The 25,631-nt window shown below is 39.4% G+C and overlaps 1 protein-coding gene across 3 annotated transcripts in view; it reads right to left on the bottom strand.

Annotated features, from left to right (window-relative positions):
* Positions 1–7,314: 7,314 nt before the first annotated feature.
* Positions 7,315–25,631, bottom strand: part of trappc9 (trafficking protein particle complex subunit 9) — a 166,044-nt gene continuing 147,727 nt past the window's right edge. For 2 of the 3 annotated variants that reach the window (XM_026299857.1, XM_026299858.1), the window contains 2 exons: positions 9,467–9,690; positions 7,315–8,090 (listed from right to left, as the gene is read on the bottom strand). In XM_026299857.1, the coding sequence (XP_026155642.1) occupies positions 7,911–8,090; positions 9,467–9,690 (404 nt within the window). In that variant the 3' untranslated portion in view covers positions 7,315–7,910. Of the gene's footprint in view, positions 8,091–9,466; positions 9,691–18,555; positions 18,575–18,769; positions 18,810–25,631 lie in introns of those variants that run through there. The other variant, XM_026299859.1, reaches the window with a different exon arrangement.

Below are 25,631 nucleotides of genomic sequence, written 5' to 3'. Positions count from 1 at the left end.
CACCCCGTTCCCGCAGTGGCATTCATGCTCCATTGCGCACATCCAAGCGCACTCCACAGCTCCTCTCCTGCACTGTCTGCTGATCACTTCGAGCTGACGAAGAAAAAAAAGAAAAGAAAACGCGTGTTTTCCCCGGTCGTGTGAGGCCCTCTGAGTTAACCGTCCGTGTCACGAACTGCTCGTATTTTGAAGGCTCCACACACTCCAGACTCTAATCGGTGGGCGTTGCTCCTCCTGTCTCTGTTTTTCTCTTTTTCCAAGTGTCACGATTCATCCGAGTTCTGGCCTGAGTATCTGCCTACTCCTGGAAGCTTTCGGGAGAAACACAATTGACTGCGTCTCCCGCTCTTCATCACACTGCGCGACCCCTCCCACTGTGACCACTCCTCCTCATGATATGGACGGAGAGGTCTCACCGAGAGTCAGATGCTCGCATTAGTGTTTTTTCAAACATTCCTGCAAAAGCTGGAAATCTGCGCTCCGGTAATGACTCGGCGTCACACATCGGTGCGCTGTCCATGGTTCTGACACAGGCTGGTCAACTTACTGTGAATGCACTTTGAAGAATAACCAAATGAAAGGTGTAAGAGGCGGAGGAAGACAGGACAGCTGTCCCGGGGTCAGTCTGGACGGACTCTGACTTAAGATTTACGTTTTAGGCAATTCAACGAGAGCTCCTGTTCATTCAACATACATCTTCAATAAAACAAGTCTGACACTAGAGTGCATTGATGGTGAAAGAAACATATTGTGCTGGAGTCAACCTAAACATAACAAATAACAAAAGGAAATATCCCAGCATGCCCTGGGGGAACAGACTGATGGCTCTCTTCCTTTTTTTATGACATTGATAGTAGTTATGCAATAAGTAGCTATAAGAAATATGGTACTAACAAGTAAGAGCTGGATAAACATCTTGTAAATAATTAGGTTAATTGGCAACAGGTCAGTAACATGACTGGGTCTAAAAAAGAGCATCTTTAAAAGTCAGAGTCTCTCAGAAGTAAAGAAAGAAAAGACGGGCAGAGGTTCCCCAATCTGTGAAAAGCTGTGTCTACAAATTGTCAAAAAATCTTGGAATAATGTTCCTCAACATAAAATTGCCAAGACTTTAAATATATCATCATCTACAGTATATAATTATCATCAAAAAAGGGACAAGGCAGAAACACAATAATAGGTGCCTGTGGTAAGACAAATCAAAATTGGACATTCTTTTTGGCAACTATGTGCACTGCGTCCTCTGGACTACAGAGGAGAGGGACTTGTTATCAGCGCTCAGTTCAAAGTCTGCATCTCTGATGGTATGGGGGAGCATTAGTGCCTGTGGAATGGGCAGTTTGCACATCTGGAAAGGCACCATCAGTGCTGAAAGATGCATCCAGGTTTCTGCTGTGAATAAAATTTGGCTTATGAGATTTGCAAATCATTGCATTCTGTTTTTGTGTAGATTTTACAGTGTCCCAACTTTTTTTGGAATCGAGGTTGTAAAAGTCAACCTAAATTAAGATTCAGTTTAAATTTGTTTTAGATGAATGAAAGTATAGTAATTGAAGTGAAGTTTTTAAAAAGTTGAATCAAGGTTAAAATGTTAGGTCAAAGTAATAGAAAAACAAAGTAGAGAGTAAGAGAAATCAGGGTCAAGGGGGTCAATAGGGGCCTAGAGTTTATTTTTATCCTGGGGCCCCCTGGGAGGATAATCCAGCCCTGCAGAAAAAAAAGAAGAAGAAAAAAAAAAGCCTCATCATTTTTGTGGATGACAGGACGGTCTGCCAAACAAGAGCCCGTTCCACAAACTGTTTCTGACCTCAAGGTGCTTCAGAGCAAGGCAGTTAATCCCTTGCAGCAATAGGACCACTGTTATGCAACTGACACATGATCTTGACAGCTGAATTTATCTGCTGGCATCAACAGAGGACAGTGTCAATGAGAATTTCAGAAACAAAAGATCTGAAAATGAATACTCCCCTTTGCTAAGCTTTAAGGCCCCAGCCTTGTTCCTGTGCATGTGACTGCTCAAACAATCATATTTAATATATATATATATATATATATGGATTCTGCACTGTGCTCCTGCTCATTCAGGTTACTGTTCAATGATTCAGAGCTTTTTAGATGAGAAGTTTGAAGATCATGTGATATGACCAAAAGCTTTAGAACATCCACTAAATAGACCTTGTAGTGAGATTGTTTTCATAATTGTGAAGCATGGGTGTACAACTCAACAGAAGCTCCACAAGGAGAACGTCAACAATCCTGTACTGACCCATAAGGGTTAATAAATGATGAGTTTTTTTTTTTTTACAAACAGATTAGATGTTTACAGAGGCATTAGAACAAAACCTGACAATATGGGTATGAGTTGAGAAAATCATTCTACTAAATACATGTGACATGTCCATAATGTGGTCCACCTCCTTCAAATTTAATACACTTTAACAAACAGTAGAAATTGGCAAATTAATTCAACAGAAAGTTCTTTTACTCAGGCTATAAAGTACTGATAAAAAATGGAACAACATCCCCCTATAGGACAGTCTTATACTGTACATATTAATGCCTGTGATCACGCTCCATGGTCACTTCAACCTGTTGGAAAACTTCTGCGGCTTTTCATACATCTGTATATCCTGGGTTGCTCCCCTCCCTGCACCCAGAACAGTACATACAGAGCTTGGCCCAAAACCTCAACTGTGTGCATTGCTATTTTAAAATGCAATATCCACTCCACAGGCAGAGTATATGTGTTGTACTTTTTACATCACTGGCTGGAACACAGCTATAGTCCTGTCTGATAATAAAGAAATATAAAGGACATGGGACAGAGTTGGTGATATCTGATCCTGACATGAGAAAAAACTCAAAGCTGGTATTTTAATTGGGTTATTTAAGCCAGGTTTGGCCTCTCCTCAGCTTTTTAATTGTTGCTTTTTTAACTTAACTGCCTTTTCTACAGTATGTGCAAAATTTAGGAAATGTAGGAGGGAGTAAACAAGTTGTTTCTCCAGAGAGAACTGAGTGACTAAAAAAGCAAATGTGAAAGCTTTTATACGCTTCTGAATTACTAATGTCTTGTTTTTTCTATTAGTGTTCTTAAATGTGTTGATGTCATTTCCTGTTTTGCAAGGCTTTTAAAGCTTCGCCACAAAGGACTTGAGGGATTATGTTTCCTGTCTGACTAATTTTAGACTTCAAATGAAACAATATAAATTGTCACCTTCTATGCGATAACACACTCATGTGCGCCGATGTAAACACAAACAAGCTTGTCTCAGAGCGATGCTGAGTGCACGCAGTAGCCAAGACATCAACCACAGAGTTTCATAAATGCAGCCATTTTGGAGTCTAAACAGCTCCACTAATCAACAGCGTCTGGATCTGTAGTCACTCTATATTTAGCTCCCCAGTTCTCTCATCTCAAGTCCCCGCTCAGCCCACCTACAGAACTCCTAATGCATTCCTGAAGAAGCTCAGAGACAAAAGTTTAATAATGGCAACTGCTTAGATTAGTCTCCATGGTAATGACACTGAAGTTACAGTACGATCACAGGCCTGCAGAGACGCAGAAGAATCTTTCCTGAAGGCTGCACAGTGGCAGAATTCCTTCATTTATACAGTGACAGCAGAGATATCAGACGTGAACAGTTAGGAGTGATGAATGAAAGAAATGAAAGAGGATTAACTGAGTGACAGCTGAGTACATCTCCGAGTTTCACTGGTCCAAACTAAAAATACTCCTCACAGTCTGGAAATAACTGATTGTCTTTTGGCTGATTTTTTAAAACTGCATCTTGTGTGGAAATGTGTCATACATTGTCTACACATGACTAACAGCAACACTAACACAATATTTATAACAAAGCAAACAATATAAATCAACCAAAAAAAAAATGACGTAACTCCTTTGTCATGGAAAACTCAGATCTGTTATTTGATTTATTTACCGAGGCGTTCAGAGAACGCCATTGAATATAAATGTGTCTTCACATGTTTCAACAAGCTGTTTCACCCTCTCCTGTACTTACTGTATTTACTTAATCTTTCCTTCTTTTCTTCAACACTTGCACCATGATTTGGTTGGCCCAGAAAATGAAATGAAATAAAAGGAATTTATCATTTCCCCACCAATACTCTAGTCCTGGCACAGTGGAGTGGACTTGAAACAGCTTTTAGATCAGGGAGATGAAATGTGATTAAATAACTTCAACAGGTTGCCTGTATTCTGTTGTACTTTTCATTTAAATCAACAAAACTAAGTTAAAAAAAAGACAAAAAACTTTCAGCTGCACCCTACGGTCTTTATGGCTGGAGGGGAAAACTCCGGGAACAGTAAGAGGAATTATTTTATTTTTATGTGTATTATTCTATCAAACTAAAAAGTTAACAACTATATAAACAACTAAGCTTCAGTTCAGTTGTTTGGGGTTAATATTAGTTTAAAAACACACATATATTATATATTCTTTATATATTTTTTCAGGCTTTGCTGTAATAAAGGTGCAGATTCTGACATGGAAGGTTAGTAAACAAGGTGAAGAAGTCATTTTTTATTTCAAGGAGACTCAAACTGAGAGGAAGTCCTTACATAAACTGCCACCACACAGCCTCATTTTGGAGTTCAGATTGGGTTTATTGCATATTCACAGGCTCGTGTGCCATGGCAGATAGCGTATTAATTAAGGCAGAAAGTCACAGTGGATAAGTAAACATGCAATGGATGAGAATTCCTGTGCGTTTCTCTGCCAGGTTTTCTCTCTGCAGCGCTATGGGCATGAGAGTGAAAGAGCAGTGCAGGTGTCACATCGCTCGTCTTTCTTCAGCACACATCCTAATCCCCCCACAGCCCCTTCAGCACTCCACTATAGAGATCATTTACATATCAAGGTTGCAGATATATATGAATGGTTGTGACTTACCACTCCATCCTGAAAGAGAGGAGAAAGGGATTTAATTGAAGTCTGGCTTCTTGCAGATTCATTTGCATGAATGTTTTCATGCAGACTGACACTACACTGTCTTCAGCAGAGCTCTGGGGGATTTTTTTTTTCTTTTTCCAATGAACGAAGGGCTTTTGTTTGCTCTCAAACAACTCATTTTCCTCACTGTCATAACTATCTAATATCAGACAGGGAGGAAGTGCATCAGTGCAGATTGATGGATGATTGTTAGGCTGATTACAATCAGAATTACAGGTAGAATATGCTGCGAGGTAATGAAGGTTGGTGGGTAATAAATCAGTGTTGATGTTTTTGATAAGAAACCTCATTTAAACTCAAAGGCAAGGTACTTACAGTCTGTTGTGGCTATTGTCAGTTCAGGGTTCAGCTTTGGGCTGGTCATGTTATGGTGAAGAATAAAACATATTTACATGTTGATGAACGATGTAGAAGAAGTGCTCAAAACAAGTGAAAGTATCAGTGCTGTATAGGGTAAAATATATACGTAATTAGAGTCTTGCATTCAATTTTTAACTAACTTTCCAATCCTGTGAACCTCTGTTGTTAATATTATTAGCCATACTCACTCCTGCAGCTTACATTTACAAGCCTGCCCATGCTATTTCCTGTTCCCTTTCTGCCAGACCACAACATTAAATATTTAACCTCAGCCAGTTCTTTTGACTTTGTGCTGCTGCACCTACATGAACCAAAATAACAGGTGGAGATACCCACACAGTCTTTGTGCACAAGAATTACCACTTGCTGCTGGAGATGGTCTCTGAATGTTCAGTTCCCTCCTTCCCCTGCACTGAGAGGCAGCCATGCCAGATGCAAGAATTTCATTAAAGAGAATGAGGTGAATCTTTGTCTCGATAAGAGAGGATAGGACACTGTTAATTGCAACCCCACTTTGTAATTTAGACTGATAAGATGGTTTCCTTTACTGAAAAAGGTTGCTGGGTCAGAAAATAATTTGCAAAAGATAGAATCTGCACTTGACAAGTTGATGTACTGCTGTACTTTTTGTGAGCACCGCACAAACATCAGCCCAGGGTCCACATTCTCACATCAACAGTTAAAACAAGTTACTTTAATAATGGCATGTATGAATCTACCCAGTTGATTCTGGTCATTCAAATAACCTTTTAAACCCAGTGCACACACAGTTACACAGATAACTGTCTACTGAAAATAGACAATAGAAAGTACAAAATAAAAGCATGGCTGGAATTTTTTCGATTGTGTCCATAACTGGTGAACTTTGTGGATTCACTGATTTATTATTCACATACTGTATGTAAACATTTACTACAAGTGTGGAAGCTGAAAAGCTGTTTGTCCCTGAATGTGAATTATTACCTTCCTGTGAAAACTTTACTAGATTGAAAAAAAAAAGAGTGTGATTCCTCATGCTTTCACTGGAATCAACTTCACATTTTAAACATGTCTGTAGAATACAGAATAAAAAAAAAACAGTAATGCTTACTAAATGTATTATTTTTAAATTTTATTTATTATTATAGTCATTACATCAATTTAAACTGATAGTGTGAGGTTTAATGATCTGTGAGCAAGAAGCAATTACTCTCCAATTCAATTATTGCACATTCAAGCTCTCATTTCACCCAAAGCCCCAACATAATGGTAGGTCAGGAGTAGGAACACAAGCTACAGTAGTCCAAAAAGTGCTGCCTCATGTTGATAAGCCCCATTTTTAATCCACATAACACCCTCAGGTTACATCTACCAGACTTCCCAATCATTTGCCATTCTGCATGGCTAAAATTGTTCTTCAGCATCTTGTTATCATCCGCTTCACATTTTGGCCCATCAGTAAGGGGAAATGAGGAGCAAGTGCATTAGCTACTGCTGCGGCCAGAGGTGTCCTAAAAGGCTGAAGAAATGGGAATGTTACTGGAAAATGGCTGATGTAGGTTCCCGGACTGACTCAGAAAATGAGTAATGCTTTCCTATATAGTACATCAATAGTGCTGTGGGAGCACTGGTTAACTCAAAGTAACACACATCCAGAGAGATCAAATAGTGAGACCAAAAGGTCCACCATAAATTTGCTGTGATATAATTTTATGCTCTGCTCGGAGACTCTCAGAGACTGTAAACGTGTAATGGGATTGCTGGATAACAGCATGTTGTTCAGTCATCCTTTGCAGAATAAATACTAAGTGTTTAAAATGATTATCAGTCAGCAATTGTTTCCCTGGTAATCACTGCCTATAGATTTTAGAAGAATGTGAATGCCAGACATGAGCTTCCCATAATGCTGAGGGATAAAGGTCATCTCGAAATGAAGATCACAGCGTTATAACGGTCGGGATAGACTAATGTAAAGAGTTGCAATAACGTCAAAACAAACAAAGGTTGTCCTCTTCCAGCATTTATTTACAGCACATCATTGTAAATCATCAGTATTTCAGTGTGGTTGGCCCAGAGGCATCAGAACATGTCCTTACAGCAGTAGAAATCATTCAGAAGTGTACAGTACATGACTGGCTACATAGAGTCTGACTGATCACATTTCCAGTGTTCTTGTGATGCTCACCTCAGACATTAGTGTGATCTCTCACTTATACCAACATTTTCTCTCATTTCACACTCTATTATATACTCATATAGTGCAGAAGAAGAAATGGCACTGTAATTCAAAAGCCAAACATTTAAAGAAAAGGAAACGACAGTGGTGGTGAAAGACTGGAGGCTGGTTGTAGAGTGAACTGGACTGGCTACCGTTTGTTGTTCCAATTTAGTTGGCTGGTAACACGCTGCTGCTTGCCTACTAGCTACTATTTAGCAAACTGCCAGCTAAAAAGGTAAAGCTAGGTAAAAAGCCAACCAGACACTATATTAACATGGTTAATTCATGTGAACACATGGGCAGAACACACTGGTGCCTGTAAACTATCCTCTATCTACGGTATGGAGCAGCTAACGCTCCTGCAGTGCCTTAGGCACCTAGGCCCCGGCCTGCAGCGGAGTGTCCAGAGCTCTGACGTGGACACTTGGCAGAGTGAACCAAGCTAAGGGAAGCTCTCGTCCAGCACTGTCATCCTGGAACTTGATATTAAGGTAGAAATCTCCAGTGTAGAGGAAGAGCAGGGCACCAACACAGAGCGAGCTTTCTTTGGGTTTAACCTGGTGACGGAAAAGAGACACAGCAGAGAGAATTGTTAGCAGCCACCTTTCAATAGTTTCATAATGAACCAGACACACTGTCAGTCAGAGTGAAGTAAGCAGGGGAGTAAGTTTGAAGCCAATTGTGGCACTGATGGACAGGTACAGACAAGTGCAGTGTTTCCTTCTAATGCACATGTAACATTGGGGAAAATGAGGAATGTATTCATAGTTTAATCTGCTTTATGGACTATAGACTCTTTGTTTTGGCATCAAACAAATCTTTTTAAATGTCTTCAGCCTGTTCAGCAATGAGGAATGAGATATTCTTCTAAAGACAAACACTCTGCTGAGGTTCTTCTTAATTTAAAAATTTCAGCCATGACCTTTAATGTACATTATATTAGGTATACAGTAGGTTTGCCTATCATGGAATAATTGAGGACAGTGCACATTTATCCTACGTACCATAAATCAAACCATTGGTTTGAAAAATTAAAAAAAATATGTAGTATTTTTATACTATGATTATATAATAATTATAATATGTAGTTTCATTATATAATATTTATAATAAAACATGTTCTACAAGAAAAAAAATAATTTAAAAATACATGACAGTATGCGTAAAAGCATACAGTTATTTATTATTTGTCTGAATTATGTAATCATAGCTGCTGTTAGTTTGGTCTGAATTATATTAATCTTGTGTATTATTACACTGTATATTATAACATCCACATTAACATACTGTACCTTTGGGAACAGTAGAGGCAGAAATTACATAAGTCAAAGCCAGAAGTCAGTGAAAAACGTACTGGCTTCTGTTTTCAAGCAAGAAAAGCATTAAAACATTTACACTACACCAAAAACCACTGGTCTTGTCCCTTAATAAACACTTAAAATGTTCTTATTACTTATGACCAAATGCAGGTGTGTTATAAACCATGTACTAAATGTTTGTATACTGTGCTAAAAAGGTAATTCCACCTCTGTTCTGACTGTAATACGACTGGTGTTTATATGGCTGTTCTAGTAGTCTACTATACATTGAGAATTATTGCACAGACTAAATGTTGAATAATGTGTTAAAAATATTTAATTGAAACATGTGACATCGTTCAAAGTAAAACTGCTCATCAGCTGCAAGCAAAAATGTTATTTTAAAAAACAAATGTGCAACTGTGTTAAAATTAGCATCTTCTAATTCCCCTCATTATTTTTGCATTAGGTGTGACAACTGCTACTGTGAGCTGCCAGCAAGAACTGCATTTTTTGTCTATGTGAGCCTTTATTTTTCAAGTCTGATCCTGTGACAACCTGAAGTGTTTTTGTTACGTAATGCAACACAACTGTAGTAGTATCTGTGTGCTGTTTGTTGGGAATTGACTACTGACCGTGTCGATGTAGAAGGTGTTCGAGCCGATGAAGGTGACAGTGTCCTCCAGATCGTAGTTCTGGACTCCGTTTTGGTAGTCCTGATAAGGCACCACAGTCAGAGCCAGTGGTCCCACGGAGTTCTTGCTCCGATTGGTCAGTTTTACCTCCAAGGTCACAGCGTCCCCCACTTTACAGTCAGCAATGACATCACAGTCACATGGCTTCCCATTCACCAACACATCTGGAAAAAGGACAAAGAGGGGATTAGCAGGGCTGGAGGTAACAGTTTCTTTGTCTAACATTTTGTATAAAAACTCTGAAGGATTTGGCACAAACAAGAATTAAGACCTTTCAACATTCAAATCTGGTGCATGGTCAGTCACAGGAGTCCCATCCTTTCTCCACATCATTTCTTTTCATCAAAACCTGACACGACTAATGGCCGATCACACTGTTTTGGGTGGAGGATCAACAGGCTTTGTTTGTCCTAAAATACATTTTTGTGACATCAGCGGAGAGAGCTGGTGCTGTGGGTATTAAACTAAATTCCCCGCTGTTAATCTCATGCATGACTAATTTCTGTCAAGAAGGGATGAATGAGACTGTTGGAAAAATCCTACCAAGCCACGCACGCACACACACACACACACACACACACACACACACACACACACACACACACACACACACACACACACACACACACACACACACACACACACACACACACACACACACACACACACACACAGTACTGATATCAACTTCACTCACATGGCTATACTTCCCTCTCTCCTGTCACAACCACCAAGACACCAAGAAACACTGAGTGAGTTCAATTCAATTCCACTAATGTGTGGCCAGTCACTCTGGATGTGGCCCCTATTTGGCTAAGGTGCAGAGGGAGACACAGTGATTTGTTTGGAACAAAGGGCTCAGTGAACTGAGCTCCTGCATGCTGCTAGTGGACCAAGAAGAAGACTGACTCCAAAACATGGGGGATTCAGGGGTGCACAAGGAGACGACCCAAGTAATAACTCCTATGAGAATAAGCATGTGCACACAAAAACACACACATGCACAAACCAGTTGTTATACGCTTTCCAGTGTCACGCCCATGGCTGTGATAAACACTGAGTCTCAGAATGGCTGATCTGCTGTGTACAGCGAGGGGCAGGGGGGTCAAGGAGAGAGCATGAAGACATGAGGACGATCCAGCAGGAGCGAGCGAACAGGGTGGGTGTGGGAGGCTGAGGCCATGCTGCCACAGTCAGTGAGACAGCCCTGGGGAGGTTGGAGCTACAGGAAGGTGACAAAGCAGCTCCACATCTGTATTAAAAACATACTTCACACAACACAGACAACAGTGGTGCTAAATAAGGCTCAGAAGAGGTTTTTTTCACTTTCAACTTTCCTATGAAAATAATAAAAAGGTCTCTCCAGATTTGCATCAGTATGTTATTCTTTTCTAATTATATTCTGTATGTGATGTATTAAGCAACTTATTTGTGTAGACAACTTTCTGCTATTCTAATATGATATTTTGATTCCACACATTATTGCAAAATTACAACTTTGCATAAGTTGAATTGTTCTTCATGGTCTTAGTTCTGGACTGAGAGTGACAATTACCAAAGTTCATGATCAAATTTTTTAATGTGCTGGATATCAAATCTGAGAAGTTTTGGAGGAATGACAGAAAATTTCTAAATCTAAGTTGTAACTTTGCAAAATATAAATCACTAAAATCACTATCACTGCGGGTTTTTTAGACCTTTCACTGATTTTATTTGTTTATATTGCTTGTTTTGTTTGGTACAAAAACTGAGATAATATAAAAAACATTCCATTGATATCCAGGTATATACTGTCCATAAGCCACAAAATTACAGTTTTTTAAAAAATACTATGGATTTCTGTATGCTAACTTCATTTTTTTTGTGTTTGTTCTATATCCAGGTAAGATATTCAGATACAGATTGCAGAGGTATAAATCAAGTTTGATATTGCCATTACCTGGCCTGGACACCTGCTTGGATAAATACTCTAGCTCTAACGTGCATATGGAAACATACAGGATTTTCAGGAAGCTCGGGAAAATATATGGATTTTCACTTATACTTGAAGATGATGGTGCATCCATGCACACGAGACTTTCCATGGCCAGTAGCGTTGAGCTTATAGTGACACCTTAGCAGGTACTTATATTTAGTTTGTTCAGAGTCTTGTTGCTAGGAGATGTGCAAATTATAGGTAGCCTATAATAACTCTAAAACTGGAAATAAATTCTTTCACATTAAAAGTGAACAAAAGAGGATGGTTAGTCTGTAATGAGCCGAAGAACTCCCACACATACATGCCTCAGTCACACACACCCACAGCCTGAACATTTGCTACAGAGTTTCTCTATTCTGCTGTCCTGGATTGTGTATCAGCACCAAAGCAATTAACTGATTTAGATAACCAAGATGCACGCAGGAAATCAAGCAGTTGGAAAACATTGGAGTCCATGAGGAAAACTGCAACTGTCTTCAAAAATACAAGGAGAAACTTAATTATGAAGACAACCGATTTTCTTACAGCTGTGGACAATTACATTGATGACATGAGATAGCATTCGCTAATATCCACATTTTGGATTAATCCATTATGTAACCTTAATAACAAATAATGCAAGACAGGTTTTCTTATCTGGCGTGGTTCTTGAGGGGTTCTCGGTAAACATATACATATCTCCCCAGGCAGGACTTGAAAGGTCATGACACACCACTGCCTTATAGAGGCATTTGCTGTGTTACCTTTTGTGCAGCACTGTCACACCCGTGATTTTTACTTTACTTCTACAGCCCTCTGGTAAGTAGGTATGTGGAGGAATGCAGTGTCCCTACTGGCTGAATAGTTTATATACCCCAGGCTTCTGGAGGGAAATATGGAGGAATAATACTGCAATTACTTTACCTAAATTAATTTGAAGGACGGTATATGTGTTCTACAAAGTATTATACAAGCTATATCACCAGCTTATTTTGTTTCTACATGAATGGAATTAGATAACAGTGATTGCCTCAGAGAAAAGTTAACTTTAGTTAACATGACAGAAAACAGAAAACACAAAATGGGTAAATGACAGCAAAAAGGAGGATAAGGAATTTGGAGGGAGAAAACAAATGCAGCACATGCAACAGGTACAACAGGAGTGTGTGAGCAACAAGAGGGTGTTTGTTAAGAACTGAGGAAGGAGTGGAGTCAGCTCATTTTCAATGCATTGATTTTCTGTGTTGTGACAGGTTCATGAATAACTTCAGAGAAATAAGAGGAATTGATCTGTTCAATAATTTCCTGCCTGGGCTAATGTGCAGGTACAGTACTTACAGCATTTTGCATAACATGTGTAGTTCGGTTTGGCTTTCATGTCAGCACACACACGCACGCACAGCTCAGGCCAGACGCTGCGGCTGGAGTCTGCAGGGGCAGAGAGCTGCGGCAGGCGTCGCCACAGCAACCAGGAGAGAAAGAGAGGGAATGAGAGAGACGGGGAGATGGTACCTCCTTCTTTTATGCGTATGAAAGCCACAGATCAAACTACAACTGGGAGATTAAACAAGCCTCTCCGCCCCTCGCTGTAGCGCCGTCACCCGTGAAGTGCGAGCACAGGTGAGCATAAAGACAACAGCCGCAGACACACGCAGATTTGCCAGTGTTCACAAGATTATGCCATGCGTCACACTGGGTGTCAATTGTACTCATGATTATTCACTCACAAATATTGTGCAGCAACAGGGGGGAAGAGAACCAATCTAAAGGCTGTTGAGTATAGAAAAGGGAATAAATAAGGACAAGAAAAAACTTTTAAAAAGTGGGGTTGAAACTAAATCTATCCGCATCTACAGAACAAAAAAGAACGCAGTGCAAATTCTAACCCTGCAAAGAGAAATAAAAACAGAAAGGGGTGAACCCATTATTGAATTCCCCCTTGGGGATTAATAAAGTACTGCTTCTTCTTCTTCTTCTTCTTCTTAATCAATATAAATATATTAAAATGAATAGTAACATTCTACCAATTGGTTAATAATCAACCTAAGGTATCGGGGTCAGTAAAATAATGGATTTTTGTTGCTGGTAATTCCAATTACAAATGATCCATGTGTAGCAGAGAGATTCTATGTATTTTTATCAAATCTGCTTCGTAATCAGATTAAGGTTGGAATCCTGGTAGACCCTGGCTGAAATGACAGAAGCTGCAGATCAACAGATAAAAGGATTAAAACTAAGGCAAAAGTAGGCTAAAGACAGAGAATCAGAAACTGGACTTATGTTTAATATAAAACCATGTATTATACAGCATGTATTTCCATTGATAGAATAAAAGCCCTTGATTAGAGCAGAACTCTGGATTAACTGTACTCGACTGGCAGTATCTACTCCTCCAGGATGAACATTAACAAAGAGTCGTGCTAAAGCCCAGATGACCAGGTCATCAGGGTTTAACAGCTCATCCAAGCCAGGAGCCACTAGCCAGGCAGGGTCATTGATGAATGCTCTGATGGAGGCGGAGGATGTGTGCTTTTAAAGGTTAAGGTGTGCTGCAGCAAGTCTAAAAATAACCTGCCAGCCTCTGATATCCCCCTCTGCCATCTGCCCCTATAATTATCCCCATAACAACCACTCACTTGCTATCTATTGTCTTTTCCTTGAACCAGTGTATAAAGACTCTGATGAAAACAAACCATGAAAATGTTTGTAAATTCTTCCACTCACATGAAACATTTCCATATTTATCAGTCTGGACCAGGAGGTCTGTCTATCTGAAACTGCTCTGTAACAACATATGCAGTCTAATGGACAGAAAATGGTGAAGGGAATATAAATCAACCATAAATTTATAGATTTAACTCCTCCCATTGCAGCATCTTTCTAAAAGGTCTGAGTAATCGTTGTCCATCTGTGCATCTGTTTGAAATCCAACACTGACTGTGCGTAATTATTTTCCTGTTAGCGAGGACATATTTAAGAAGCATCACCCCAAACAAGCAGCTCTGATCGGCTGCTATAATTTCAATCAGCAGTGAGCAGCAGACCGTGGTGGAAAGATTGGGGGTTATGTAGCAGCAACAGTTTATAAGCTCGGTAAACTAACACTGGCTTGTGTCCACACAGGATACCTAACTGAGCTGAGCTGCTTCCAGCCTGCACACACATCACTGCTCTGTGAGGTGGTCACAGGAGCAAAAGCATTACTCATCCAAAACATTCAACTTCAGTTTTTACCATGTGACTTATGTTTACTCAAATAATAGTTCTCTCTTCATTTAATATCTCGTTTCCTTTTCGTGAGCAGGGCTGTACTGTACTCTGCTGGTTCACTGTTTGCATGGCAGCATCCAAGGTTATCAGTGTGTAGCATCCTTATCCTTCATTTCCAGCCACACTCAACACAACTTTTACCCTGAGGACACAGGGGTTAAGGTGCTTACACACACACTTACTGAGACATTTACAATGCTACTTATTGTTAAACATTAGACAATGACAAGTGGGAATAAGAGTACACTTGATAGTGCTTGGGTCGAGAGCCACAATAGATCTAAAGAGACTCTTGTATATGAGAAAATAAAAAATAATGAATGAATACAAATATGGGCTGACAAAAACTAAAGCCTTGGTAATGAGTAAAGCTCTTGCTGTCTCTTATTTTTTAATATAAAAGCTAATTTTGATGATAGCTGTTGGGAATGTAATAATTCATTAATATTAAGATGTGTCTCTGAGATGTGTTGCAAACTGCCAACAACACATTTCAGTAATGTAAGTCTTTATTGCTCTAAAGGGGTAGTATTCCCCAAAGATTAGGTACAAAACATGAGAAAACCCAAATCTGTTGCTATGCAGATGACGTATGTGTCTTGACACAAGGTGAGAGTCATGTCAAATTAAAACTGTGGACTGTTGACGGTCAACATTAAATATTAAAAGTTTACATCACCAAAGGTATTACAGTTCACCCAAGTTCATGGTGACTGATCTACTAGCTATCTGTACATTCTGTAAATTGTAGTGCGGTTGCTGCAGCTGCAAACTCCAATATTTATACCATAGTCACCATAGGACATTTTGCACATTATAATGTTTTTCTTAGCAGTAAATGAACCCCTTAATCATGTCTACATGTTTTATACCTGCAGTTACATAATTCGGTGCATGGTGCTGTTTAATACGCAACTCTGTGCCAATAAATGGCCAATAAAGTCTATATTTTCATTTGACTCTGCCCCTAAATCTTAAACATTTTTTCCTCTTTGCTATTTTTTCCTATTTGATCATAATAAAAAATAGTATCGTAGATATTTATATAGCAAAATCCCAAAATAGAACAAATCAATAGAGGGTGAGAACACTGGTGTGATGGCTGGGTGCCATTATACTTTAATGGCACCATGTCTTGACTAGGGGATTCCTGCTAAGCAGTAATATAATTCATCTGACTTCTTTTTTAACTGTACCTGTTTTCAATACTCTCTTCAGACTAAAGGAAAGACCATTATACTTGCAATAAATGTGTCACTGTACTGGTGCACAAAGACATATGTTAGAAATCGATCTGTTTTGGTTTTGACGTGCTGCCGGATTTATCTGTCTAATGCAGAATGTGCAACTCACAACACTGTTGTTTGGCCTCCACAGAACATACAAACAGAAAACCTTCTAACAAAGGTTTCAGGAACTTCAATTTCCCAAGAACCTTCACAAAGTTAAAGGTTCTTCCAGTGTATTGTGGTTTGTGTTTCCACAGCAAGGCCAGGTCCTGGAAAGATTAAATAAATTAATTCACTTCTGTATCAAACTCACAATGGCTGCCTTTCATGTTATTTGCATGCATGTGTAATGTCATCTCCTGCAAATGTGGCCAACAAATCTTGGATTTTGTTGGTTATAAAAATCTCTTTGCACACTGCATGAAGGTTATTGTCAGCCACAAAGTGGCGGTATCAAACAATGTCAGGTGAATTCCAGTGGAATGATAAATCCTAGCATACTTAACCAATCAAGGACAACCACCACTTTGTTGAAGATTTAGCTCATACCACCCCCGAGAAAGGACTTTCTCCCTGTAACATCCCTTAGATCTTGATTTTTTTTTTTTTAGTGGAAATGAAGGTAAGGAAACTTAGCTCTTCAAAATATTCCCATTGCCCAGGGAAAGTTCCTGTGGTAGAAACTCACCTTTGAAGGCCAAAAAGCCCTTTACTACACTGCTGATTCCTGAGTTCTAACAACATTAAATCTACTGGATCAAAAAGAACATAAATGTGATTAAAATCACCATGCTCACTTCATTCCCAAAAGCCACAAATAATGTTCGGGATTACCATTATATTACAAACATGAGTCGGAACAACACAAACATGCTTGGATAGAAGATGTTCACGCTATTTCATCTGCTGGAGTACTTAAAATACATGTAGCCTGCTGTCAGTACAAGAGCATTAAGTCACAGACCGAAAATAGTCATTAGACTTAAAAAATTTTTAGATGTTCAAGTGCACTGGAGAAAGTGAACAATGAAAAATAAAGAAAAAAAGATTTGAAACACCTCCTGTACAAATACAAAAAATGATTCAGAAATGAATTTCATTCAACAGTGATATGAAAAGTAGGAGTAAGTTGTTAGGCAGCAGGATATATTAGAGTAAAGCTGAGGCTGATGAGGATGTTCCTAGTTTTGGAGGTATTTTCAGTACTAGGCAACAGATATTTCAAATTTTTGAAAGTAGCAGGTATGGGTTTATCAAAGGTTTTATAGTTTATTCTGAGGGGAAATGAACCACTCATAGCAATAATATCAAAACCCCCAAATTTCAGAATACAACATTTCCAATGCATGGAATAGTTAGGATACAGAATTTCAGGTTCAAGTAACTGACTTGACCAACAGACCAGCAATGCCATCCAGACAGCCATGTTGCTAGCTTGGCTAAAAGACTGGCTTAGAAACCATGACTTAGAAACTGAACTTAGTCTGCTACTGTGCATATTTTTACATAAAACTTAGGCAGCTTTAATTCTGTGGATTTATTGTTCCAGGAGTGCTCTTACTTTGAATATTACTTGCTTGAGTTCTTATTCCCTCACTGCATATCTTGCCAGTAAACATTATTACACATGAACAGAATATGAGCTATTGGTTTTTGCAATTCTTCTTATGTGTTTTGACTCCCACACATTTACCTGTAACCAAACTGGAGTAATACACTAAAAGTGTAATGATCTAAGTTTTCTATTTTCCACATGTAATTTATTGCCACTTAGCCTCAGTTAGGAAAAAAAACCTGACTTCAGTTTAGGTTTGATGGCAGAAAACTCAAACTTTATTAAGGCTAATCAAGCACAGGGATCATGGATGCAATTACATGCTTGCAACCACTACATAACTTATAAACAAAGCACAGGCCAAATACTGCGCATTTTCTCTTTGGCACTGTATATATAATAAATGGATACAATAGTGACTCCAGACTTCTTTGACCTTGCACATGATACATTGCCTAATTTTCTGCTGAAGCTCAAAGCATATCACAAATGGAAAACCTAAAGGAAAAATTACAACTAAAACACTGTTAGTAAGAAACTTGAAATTGCAGTAATAGATTACAGTAATCACTGGATTGCATTTATTTTTTCAATAAATCACTTAGTGTCTCAACTGCAGCATAGAGGCCATACTCCCATATTCCCACAGAGGCTAGAAGCACAGTGAGCCATGAGCTCATGGAGCGAGTCTGAAACTAGTGGTCCATGTCTGAGCCGAGCTGGAGAGGAGATGAGTGTTTAACTGGCCCGCATACTGAGCATTTAAAGGGAAATCTCTGTTAATCACATATGGATGGAAAATAATTAGTGCTATCTTCCCCCAGCAGATGTCGATGGCCTGAGTGCTGAAGCAGAAAAAAGCAGTAGCTGTAATAAATCTGATCTGATAATCCAGCATGCTGCTTTGAACACTACTAAAACAGCTATTCTCATGGTCAGTGACAATATGTCAGGACGGACAGAGATTTTTTTTGCTTATTAATTATAACCTTGCTCAAAAAAAAGGATGTCCCCTGCGCTTTTGTTGTTACTTTCATCTATGAAAAGAAAAGAATAAAAAAAAACAAGCTTAGCCAAGGTGACTTAAAAATCAAGCAGATTAGGGTCACAAACAAAATTTAATTACAAAATTGTGCTTATATTGACTCTGTCACAGTTGATAAGTCACTCATGCTTGCACTGTCAATAGAGTGACTCTAGAAAGAAATGGCTCTGATAAAGCAATGACTTACATAATTGGTTGGATTGTAGGGAGCTGGTCATCACTGTTCACTAAAAGATCTCAAATATCCACATTTATGTACAGAGACCTGTTTACAGTTGTCCTCATTTGCAAATACAATAATCCAGTCTTGCTGAGTTAGATGACTGATACTATCCTCATACATGCTTGTCAAATACAATACTACAGATAGCAGCTGGTTATCATTGTACAGTATAAACTGGTAACAGGGGAAACTGTGTAAATTACCAGATGGATTATAATTAGAAGTAGCAACAGCTGATTAATTTTTTTTTTTTCCTTGAATGGCAATTTCTTCAGTGTGTCGTCATTATGAATTGACTGCTATCTTGTATAGGAAAAGGTTGTAGATATGTCTCGGGTGTGTGAAAGCTCATTTGGTTTGATGAATATTACATGCACGAGTGAAATCGGGTTGTTTCATTTAAACTTTAAAATAATCAGATAGACTGGCCTCAAAAGGCCAACCCAAACATACATTACATGTGGTTTCAGACAAGGAAAAGTGTTGAGTGTTTTAGCCATGTAAGAACAGCATCTGCAGTGTGGAGCAGTCTGGAAATAAAGAGAAGCACAGCAACAAATAAAATTCTGTACACAAGCGAAAGAAAATGGTTTCAGCAGTGCACAAAGCCTCTATCACTATCAAATATTTGCTCAAAGGGATGGTATGGCACTTGATAGTGCAGGGGATATGTCACACTAAAGTATCCACCTTTTCCTCCTCTGACATAACCTCCAAGGATGGAAAACCAAACAAAGCCACAATACAAGAGCCTGTGCTGTCAATTCCACGCTTAACACGACAACAACAACATCAATTGGTGCTTGTTTGAGGAGGACAGATTCAGAGTGGGGGAGTTCGGAGGAGGCAGCGGCGACTGCTCCAACTCATCTCCAGAAAAATCAAAGTCATTAGGAAGTCCCACTTCCCTGAGAGTTTCACTATAGGGACGTCTCTAAACATGGCTAATGTCATATGCAGCGCTGCACGCTTTCTCCCATTTCCCTGCCTCATTACTCTATTCTGCCTCCCTGCCTCTTCTCTTAATATGTTCCAGCCCTAATTATGCAAACAATTCCACTTTACCTTCAACATTTAAACTATAACATGTGTAAATACCTTCAGGCGTGGTGGTGCAACGCCCTCACCTTAAAGCCAACTAAAGGGAAGGGAAAAGAAAAACTGCTGTTGTTACTTTACCAACATCCACATTTATCTGTTTGATGAACCAAAAACTCCAGCAACATGATTAGCTTTGCTTAGATTGATTTTCAAAGAAATCTTACTAGTTACTATGTAGGATTCACATTTCATACACTTATCTGCTAAAATGCAGAAGCTAAATGCAACAGGCTCCAACTGGAGGAGGAACCACACAGCAAACTTCAAGCAGCTAAACATCAAAGTCTTCTAAAGAATACAGTACCATTAATAGAACTGCTTTTAAACTATGACAGAGCAGACTTTCCTCAAGCTTAGGGCAGGAGATGCCCCTTTGCTTCCAATTCCGCCATCTCTTTGCATTTCAAGCTTGCCATCATGTGGGAGATTGAAACCTGCAAAAATTGCTTCTGATGACGCAGATGTAGCAGTGACTGGCAGGCACTGCTAAATGCTGCGTGCTGCTAAATGGAATGTCGTTTTCTTATGTCAAAAAAAAAAAAAAAAAAACGAATCATAAACAAGAACGCTACAATTACAAAGGTGGTCAGCTGTCATCCAGTAAGGGTGGAAGTTAAATGACATGGACCACAAGCCACGTATAAGTAATGTCCACCTTGGCTAATCTAACTTTCCCATCGGCTCCAGGGAACACCTGGGTTACTCTTCCCATGGGCCAGAGGGCTCTGCCTGTAATGCCTTGAATGACTCCAGCAACTCTCACTCACTTCTTTTAAAGTTTGTGCCTTGGTCACACAAGATCTCAGGAGGTGTCCCACATCTCGAATTGAAGCATCTTAGCGCAATCAGAAAGGAGTCCAACTCTAAATTAAAAAAAGACAATCAATGTGGACTGCCCTAATGGTCATGCATTTGAACCCACCGTTTCTTGTGACCCCAGATGAATAGAAGGTTGGTTTGAAAACACCTTGTCACGCTGCTGGCAGGTCAGTCATGTGGGGGGATTCGGGAAGTGCTCCTCATTTCCTCCATTCAGCACACTTGAAATGATGACGCTGTACTGCCCCATGCCCTCTCAACACCCAGTATTTTCTCCTTACGTCAGCGAATACCCTTTCTCCGACAGGGTAAGGCAGCTGTTTGTTATAATCCTTGATGGTTAGTTTCATCAGTGGGTGATGAGGATCGAGAATGATTGGATCGGGCTCTAGTTCACTACACCGCTTGAGACAGTCTCCCACACACAGAAGTCCAGCTGTGCTGTCTAGTTCTGGGCAGAGACAACTTAACCTGCTGTCTGCTGACATAGGCTTCCCTGATTTCAGATGGGGTACTTCCGCTGGGAAAGAATCTCTCTGTGCTTGTTGAATAGCTGCCTTTTCTACTTTCTAGCTGTCGGGGGTAGAGATTCTGCAAGATCTGCTCCATGAAGCTGGTGGGCGCAAGTAGTGCTGTGGGTCTGGCAGTGGTGATTCGGTAGTAGTCAGCCCACACACAGCTTCAACTCAGGTAAGGGATGCTTGGTGCTGGATCCTTATACACCCTCTCTTGCAGGTGGGTGGCTGGATTAGACATTTCCATTCTGTGTCGTGGTCTGAGGCCGCGATCATCAGGGAATGTATGTCCACTGTAGTTGTATAATGGAGTGTGCCCATACAAACCATTCTCTCTCTCTATCTCTCACCACCTTGTCGCTGGAGCCCACCATGCCTATTAGTGACTGGATCCTGTGGTTCAAACAAACTGCCACAGAATCTAGTGTCCCTTCCCAGGTAAGGGACTGACTGTGGTGGGAGCATGAACCATCCCTTAGTTTTGCTGCTATAGGCCTAGACTGCCCGATGACGATCGGTGCACTGAGCTCCTCTACCCTAACCCTCCCTTCCCTTCCCCTCTCCTCCCCCCTCACCCTCAAGTACCTTGAGATAATTTATATTGTGATTTGGCGCTATACAAATAAAACTGAATTGAATTGAATTGGACATACTCATTACAGTGAATACAGCGCAGCATTTGCATACTAGCCTGAACATTAGCTTGCTAGCTCCTTAACCAAAGATTAATAATAATAATAATAATAATAATAATACTAATACTAATAATTTAGGAACCTTCAAGGGTCAATTTTAGGCCTGACACTGTTAAATTTAGAAATGCTATAATATGGTGATGTCATCAGTCATCATATGTCAATTACGATAGTTATGTTGATGACACGCCACTGTATTTTGCTGTTTCTCCAGACAGACATAGATAGATACCATTTTTAACTGTATTCTAGATATTCAAAAGTAGACCTCAATGAAATACATGACATGGTTAAGATTGTTATAACATACCACTCACCACATACAACTTCAGGAAGACAACCCTTAATCTTCGAGTGCCAACCAAAGCGAAACAGTGCTGCCATCTACTATATCCACGTTATACTTCCAGCTCCACTCCACTTGCTGTAAACTGCTACCCCCTGCCGGCGTGCACAGCAACTGAATGTTCTGACTGTGTGAAGCAGCGCAACAGACAGTCTGATTAGTCTGTTTCCCTCAATTTATAATGAACCTTTTTCACACCCTGCCTGCTCGCCCACACACAATCTGCTGCTGCACGATGTTCCTGTTGATGCTTTCTTGTGTCTTGAGTAGATAATGCGACACACAGACACACTGTGGGGTACAGTGCTTTTATGTGGCAATTATGTCCAAGACAAAAGATCACTAGGGTACTTATAAAGTCTGTAATTATCTATTTATACTTTAACAACCTGTCTAAGAAGGAAAACATACAGCACAAAAAGTTTATCCAACAAACTTATTTGTGTTGATGGAGGGGTTAAGACGTGAGAAAGGGGAGAGACGTAGCAAGGAATGTCATATTGGTTGTAGAAAAAATTGTTTCTGAGATAATATGCACTTCATATGTTTTTAAACTGATTAAGAGCCTGACCAACTCATTTTGGGTTTCAAAGTTGTCAGTGCCCATTAGTGGACTTATGCATAATTTTTCGAACATACAGTGTTTTTGGCATTTCTGGACTAACAGTTCTCATTTATTGTACAATTATAGATTTATAAGTTGTGCTGCAAGGCACTATACAGATATCAATATCAGCTGGTTTACATCATATTTGTGCATTGAGAATATGTGGTAAATATGGATGAGAGCCATATCTGAAAGATATACATTGAACTGTGTGAACCTTCAAGGGTCAATTTTACGCCTGACATTGTTTAATTGATAGATGCTGATGTCATGAGTGATCACCATGTAAATTATGATAGTTATGTTGATGACACACCACTATATTTTGCTGTTTCTCCAGATGCCATGTACACCATTCAGCTGTATTCTAGATATTAAAAATGGACCTCAATGAAATATCTTCAACTTAATCAAGATAAAAGTTTGGGTTCTTGGCTCAGAAATTCAGAAACAGAAAATGAATATGAAACCACTATCATGAAATCCTTGCCATCACACGATTAGTTTTTAAATCCCTAAATGGTTTTCCCCCTTCTTATTTATCAGATTTATTAAGAAATTACGACCCTTGAAGAAACCTTAGATCTTCTACTCGGGATAGCTGAACTATCCCAAAAGTTAATACTAAAACCTATGCTGAGTCATCATTCTATTATTATGGCCCTCGACTCTGGAATGAACTCTCTAAAAATTTAAGAACATCAGTAAATGCTGGGATTTTGATAAGAAAAAGACTTTACAAATTGGGCTTTTACTGAAAACCTGGTGAACCTGCCAACAGCATTATGGTAAAACGGTTCATTTAAGGGAACAAATTTGTACCTTGTCCCTCGCAGCTATCTGCAAACCACAGTGTATCATCCCTTCATCCATCAATCAACATCGTTGGGATTAAGGACACATGTACATACCAATAATATTCTAGTCAACATTTAAAACAAACCTGAGCAATCGCATTCACATGAATAATGCACAGGATTCAAGTGTGACATGACATGCGAACCTTTCTGAGTGAATTATCAGTGTAAAGCACGAACACTGAAGTAATGAGTTATCACTATTGCGCTGCTGTGAAAATCACTAAAGACAGCAAAGCTTCCTGGCAAGGTTATTATTTTCTCCACAGAACAAATGGCAATCAATGTCTCAAACAAATTGCCTCACTCACCTGCCGGGATATCAAGGATTCAAGTAGAACTGATGGAGTAAAAGCATTCTCCTCATTACCATCGCCCTTACTCACATAAACTTAGATCCACTGAGATTCTTTATCTTCTTTTGTAAACAAAACACACATTACCAGGAGAAATACAACTTAAAGGTTTAGTGCTGTTTGTGTAAGTATAAGTAATGAACCCGAGCAGAATTGACAAGGCTACATGTCCTAGGTTTGTAATAAGGCAATAAATCATTTGTGTTTGTGTGTACGTCATCCTCAATAAAACCCAAAGGTAAATCACCACACCAGGTTCAGTGTGAGGCCCTGTCTCTGTTGTGATCTCTTAGTAACGCTTCACTGAGGTAATGACTGCACAGTTGTATTTTAACACATTTTAATTACCAAACTTCTCACCACACTGAATATGAATACACTTAGTTTCAGAGGCGAGACTGTGACCCAGCATATAAACAATGCTGGACAGGAGCATGTGTGTGACTAAAGCTGACCGGAATAGAAATCTTATAGAATGTGCTGTAAAGACTGTGTAACATATTTGGCACCAGGTACAGACCAGCTTCAGTTGCAAATTTCTGATGGTGTATTTTGAAATGATGAGATACTGAACTGAACCAGCTCTTGATTTTATGGGGAGAAAATAGCAACAGGACATTTAATGTTTTAATACCCGTTTTTAATGCCTGTCTGCACCCAGATACTTTTTTTTTTGCTTAAACTAATGGAACTGGGATTATTATCAGCACCATCTTTATCCCAGCTTGGAATGACATCTCACATCATTGAAGTCAACGTAGTTGATGTGAGATTACTCAACATGTTTAATGAAGAAACAATGAAAACTCTCTCCAACAGCCTGAAGAAGGTCAAACCAAATTAGCCTACGCTAAGCAATCCAAATTCCACCCTTCTAAATTGAATCAGCCTGAACTGCACTGTATCTCTAGCCTGTCTGTCATCAATCACCAAACTAAAGCAGGTACCCAAATGCACTCGCTCCATCTCTCCATTTTTCTCTTCCTCCTCTCCTAGATCACTCAGTCTTTGCATCCGCCAGACCTGTCCACCAGCCGCACTCCATCTCTATTTCTCACAGTTTCAGCTGTCAACTCTATCATCCTCATTCATAAAGTGTTGGGAGACTTGCTTGCCGCATCTGTCTTCAAAAGTCAAAGTTGATTCCTTCTACCTGCTCTTTCTCATTCATTTTAAATCCTCACCTTGCAACCACTTCCCCGACATCCTGTATCTCAGCATTTTCCTTCACTGTTCCTTCATTAGCAAGTGCAATTCCACCTTGTGTTGTCTCTAAATCTGGCCCAGACGTTTTACATTTGGATATATTTTAACAAGCTGTTATGACAGCTTGTTTATATCTATCTAAGAGGTTAATGTGTAAAAAAAAAACACTGAAGTGAAGAACAGACAAACTGCTTTAAGTGATCACCTGACTCAGCAAATCTTATCTGATTTGTAAGGTGTAAAGTCTTGTGCACTTGTGCTCATGAAATCTTGCTCATTTCTTTTTATCCCTATCTGCTCATTGTCATTGTTAATAAAATGGAA

Source organism: Mastacembelus armatus, chromosome 11, assembly GCF_900324485.2.
Source record: "Mastacembelus armatus chromosome 11, fMasArm1.2, whole genome shotgun sequence".
In the NCBI taxonomy this organism is placed as follows: Eukaryota; Metazoa; Chordata; class Actinopteri; order Synbranchiformes; family Mastacembelidae; genus Mastacembelus; species Mastacembelus armatus.
Note: the sequence above shows the minus strand (reverse complement) of the source record. Positions and strands in the feature narration are given on the sequence as shown.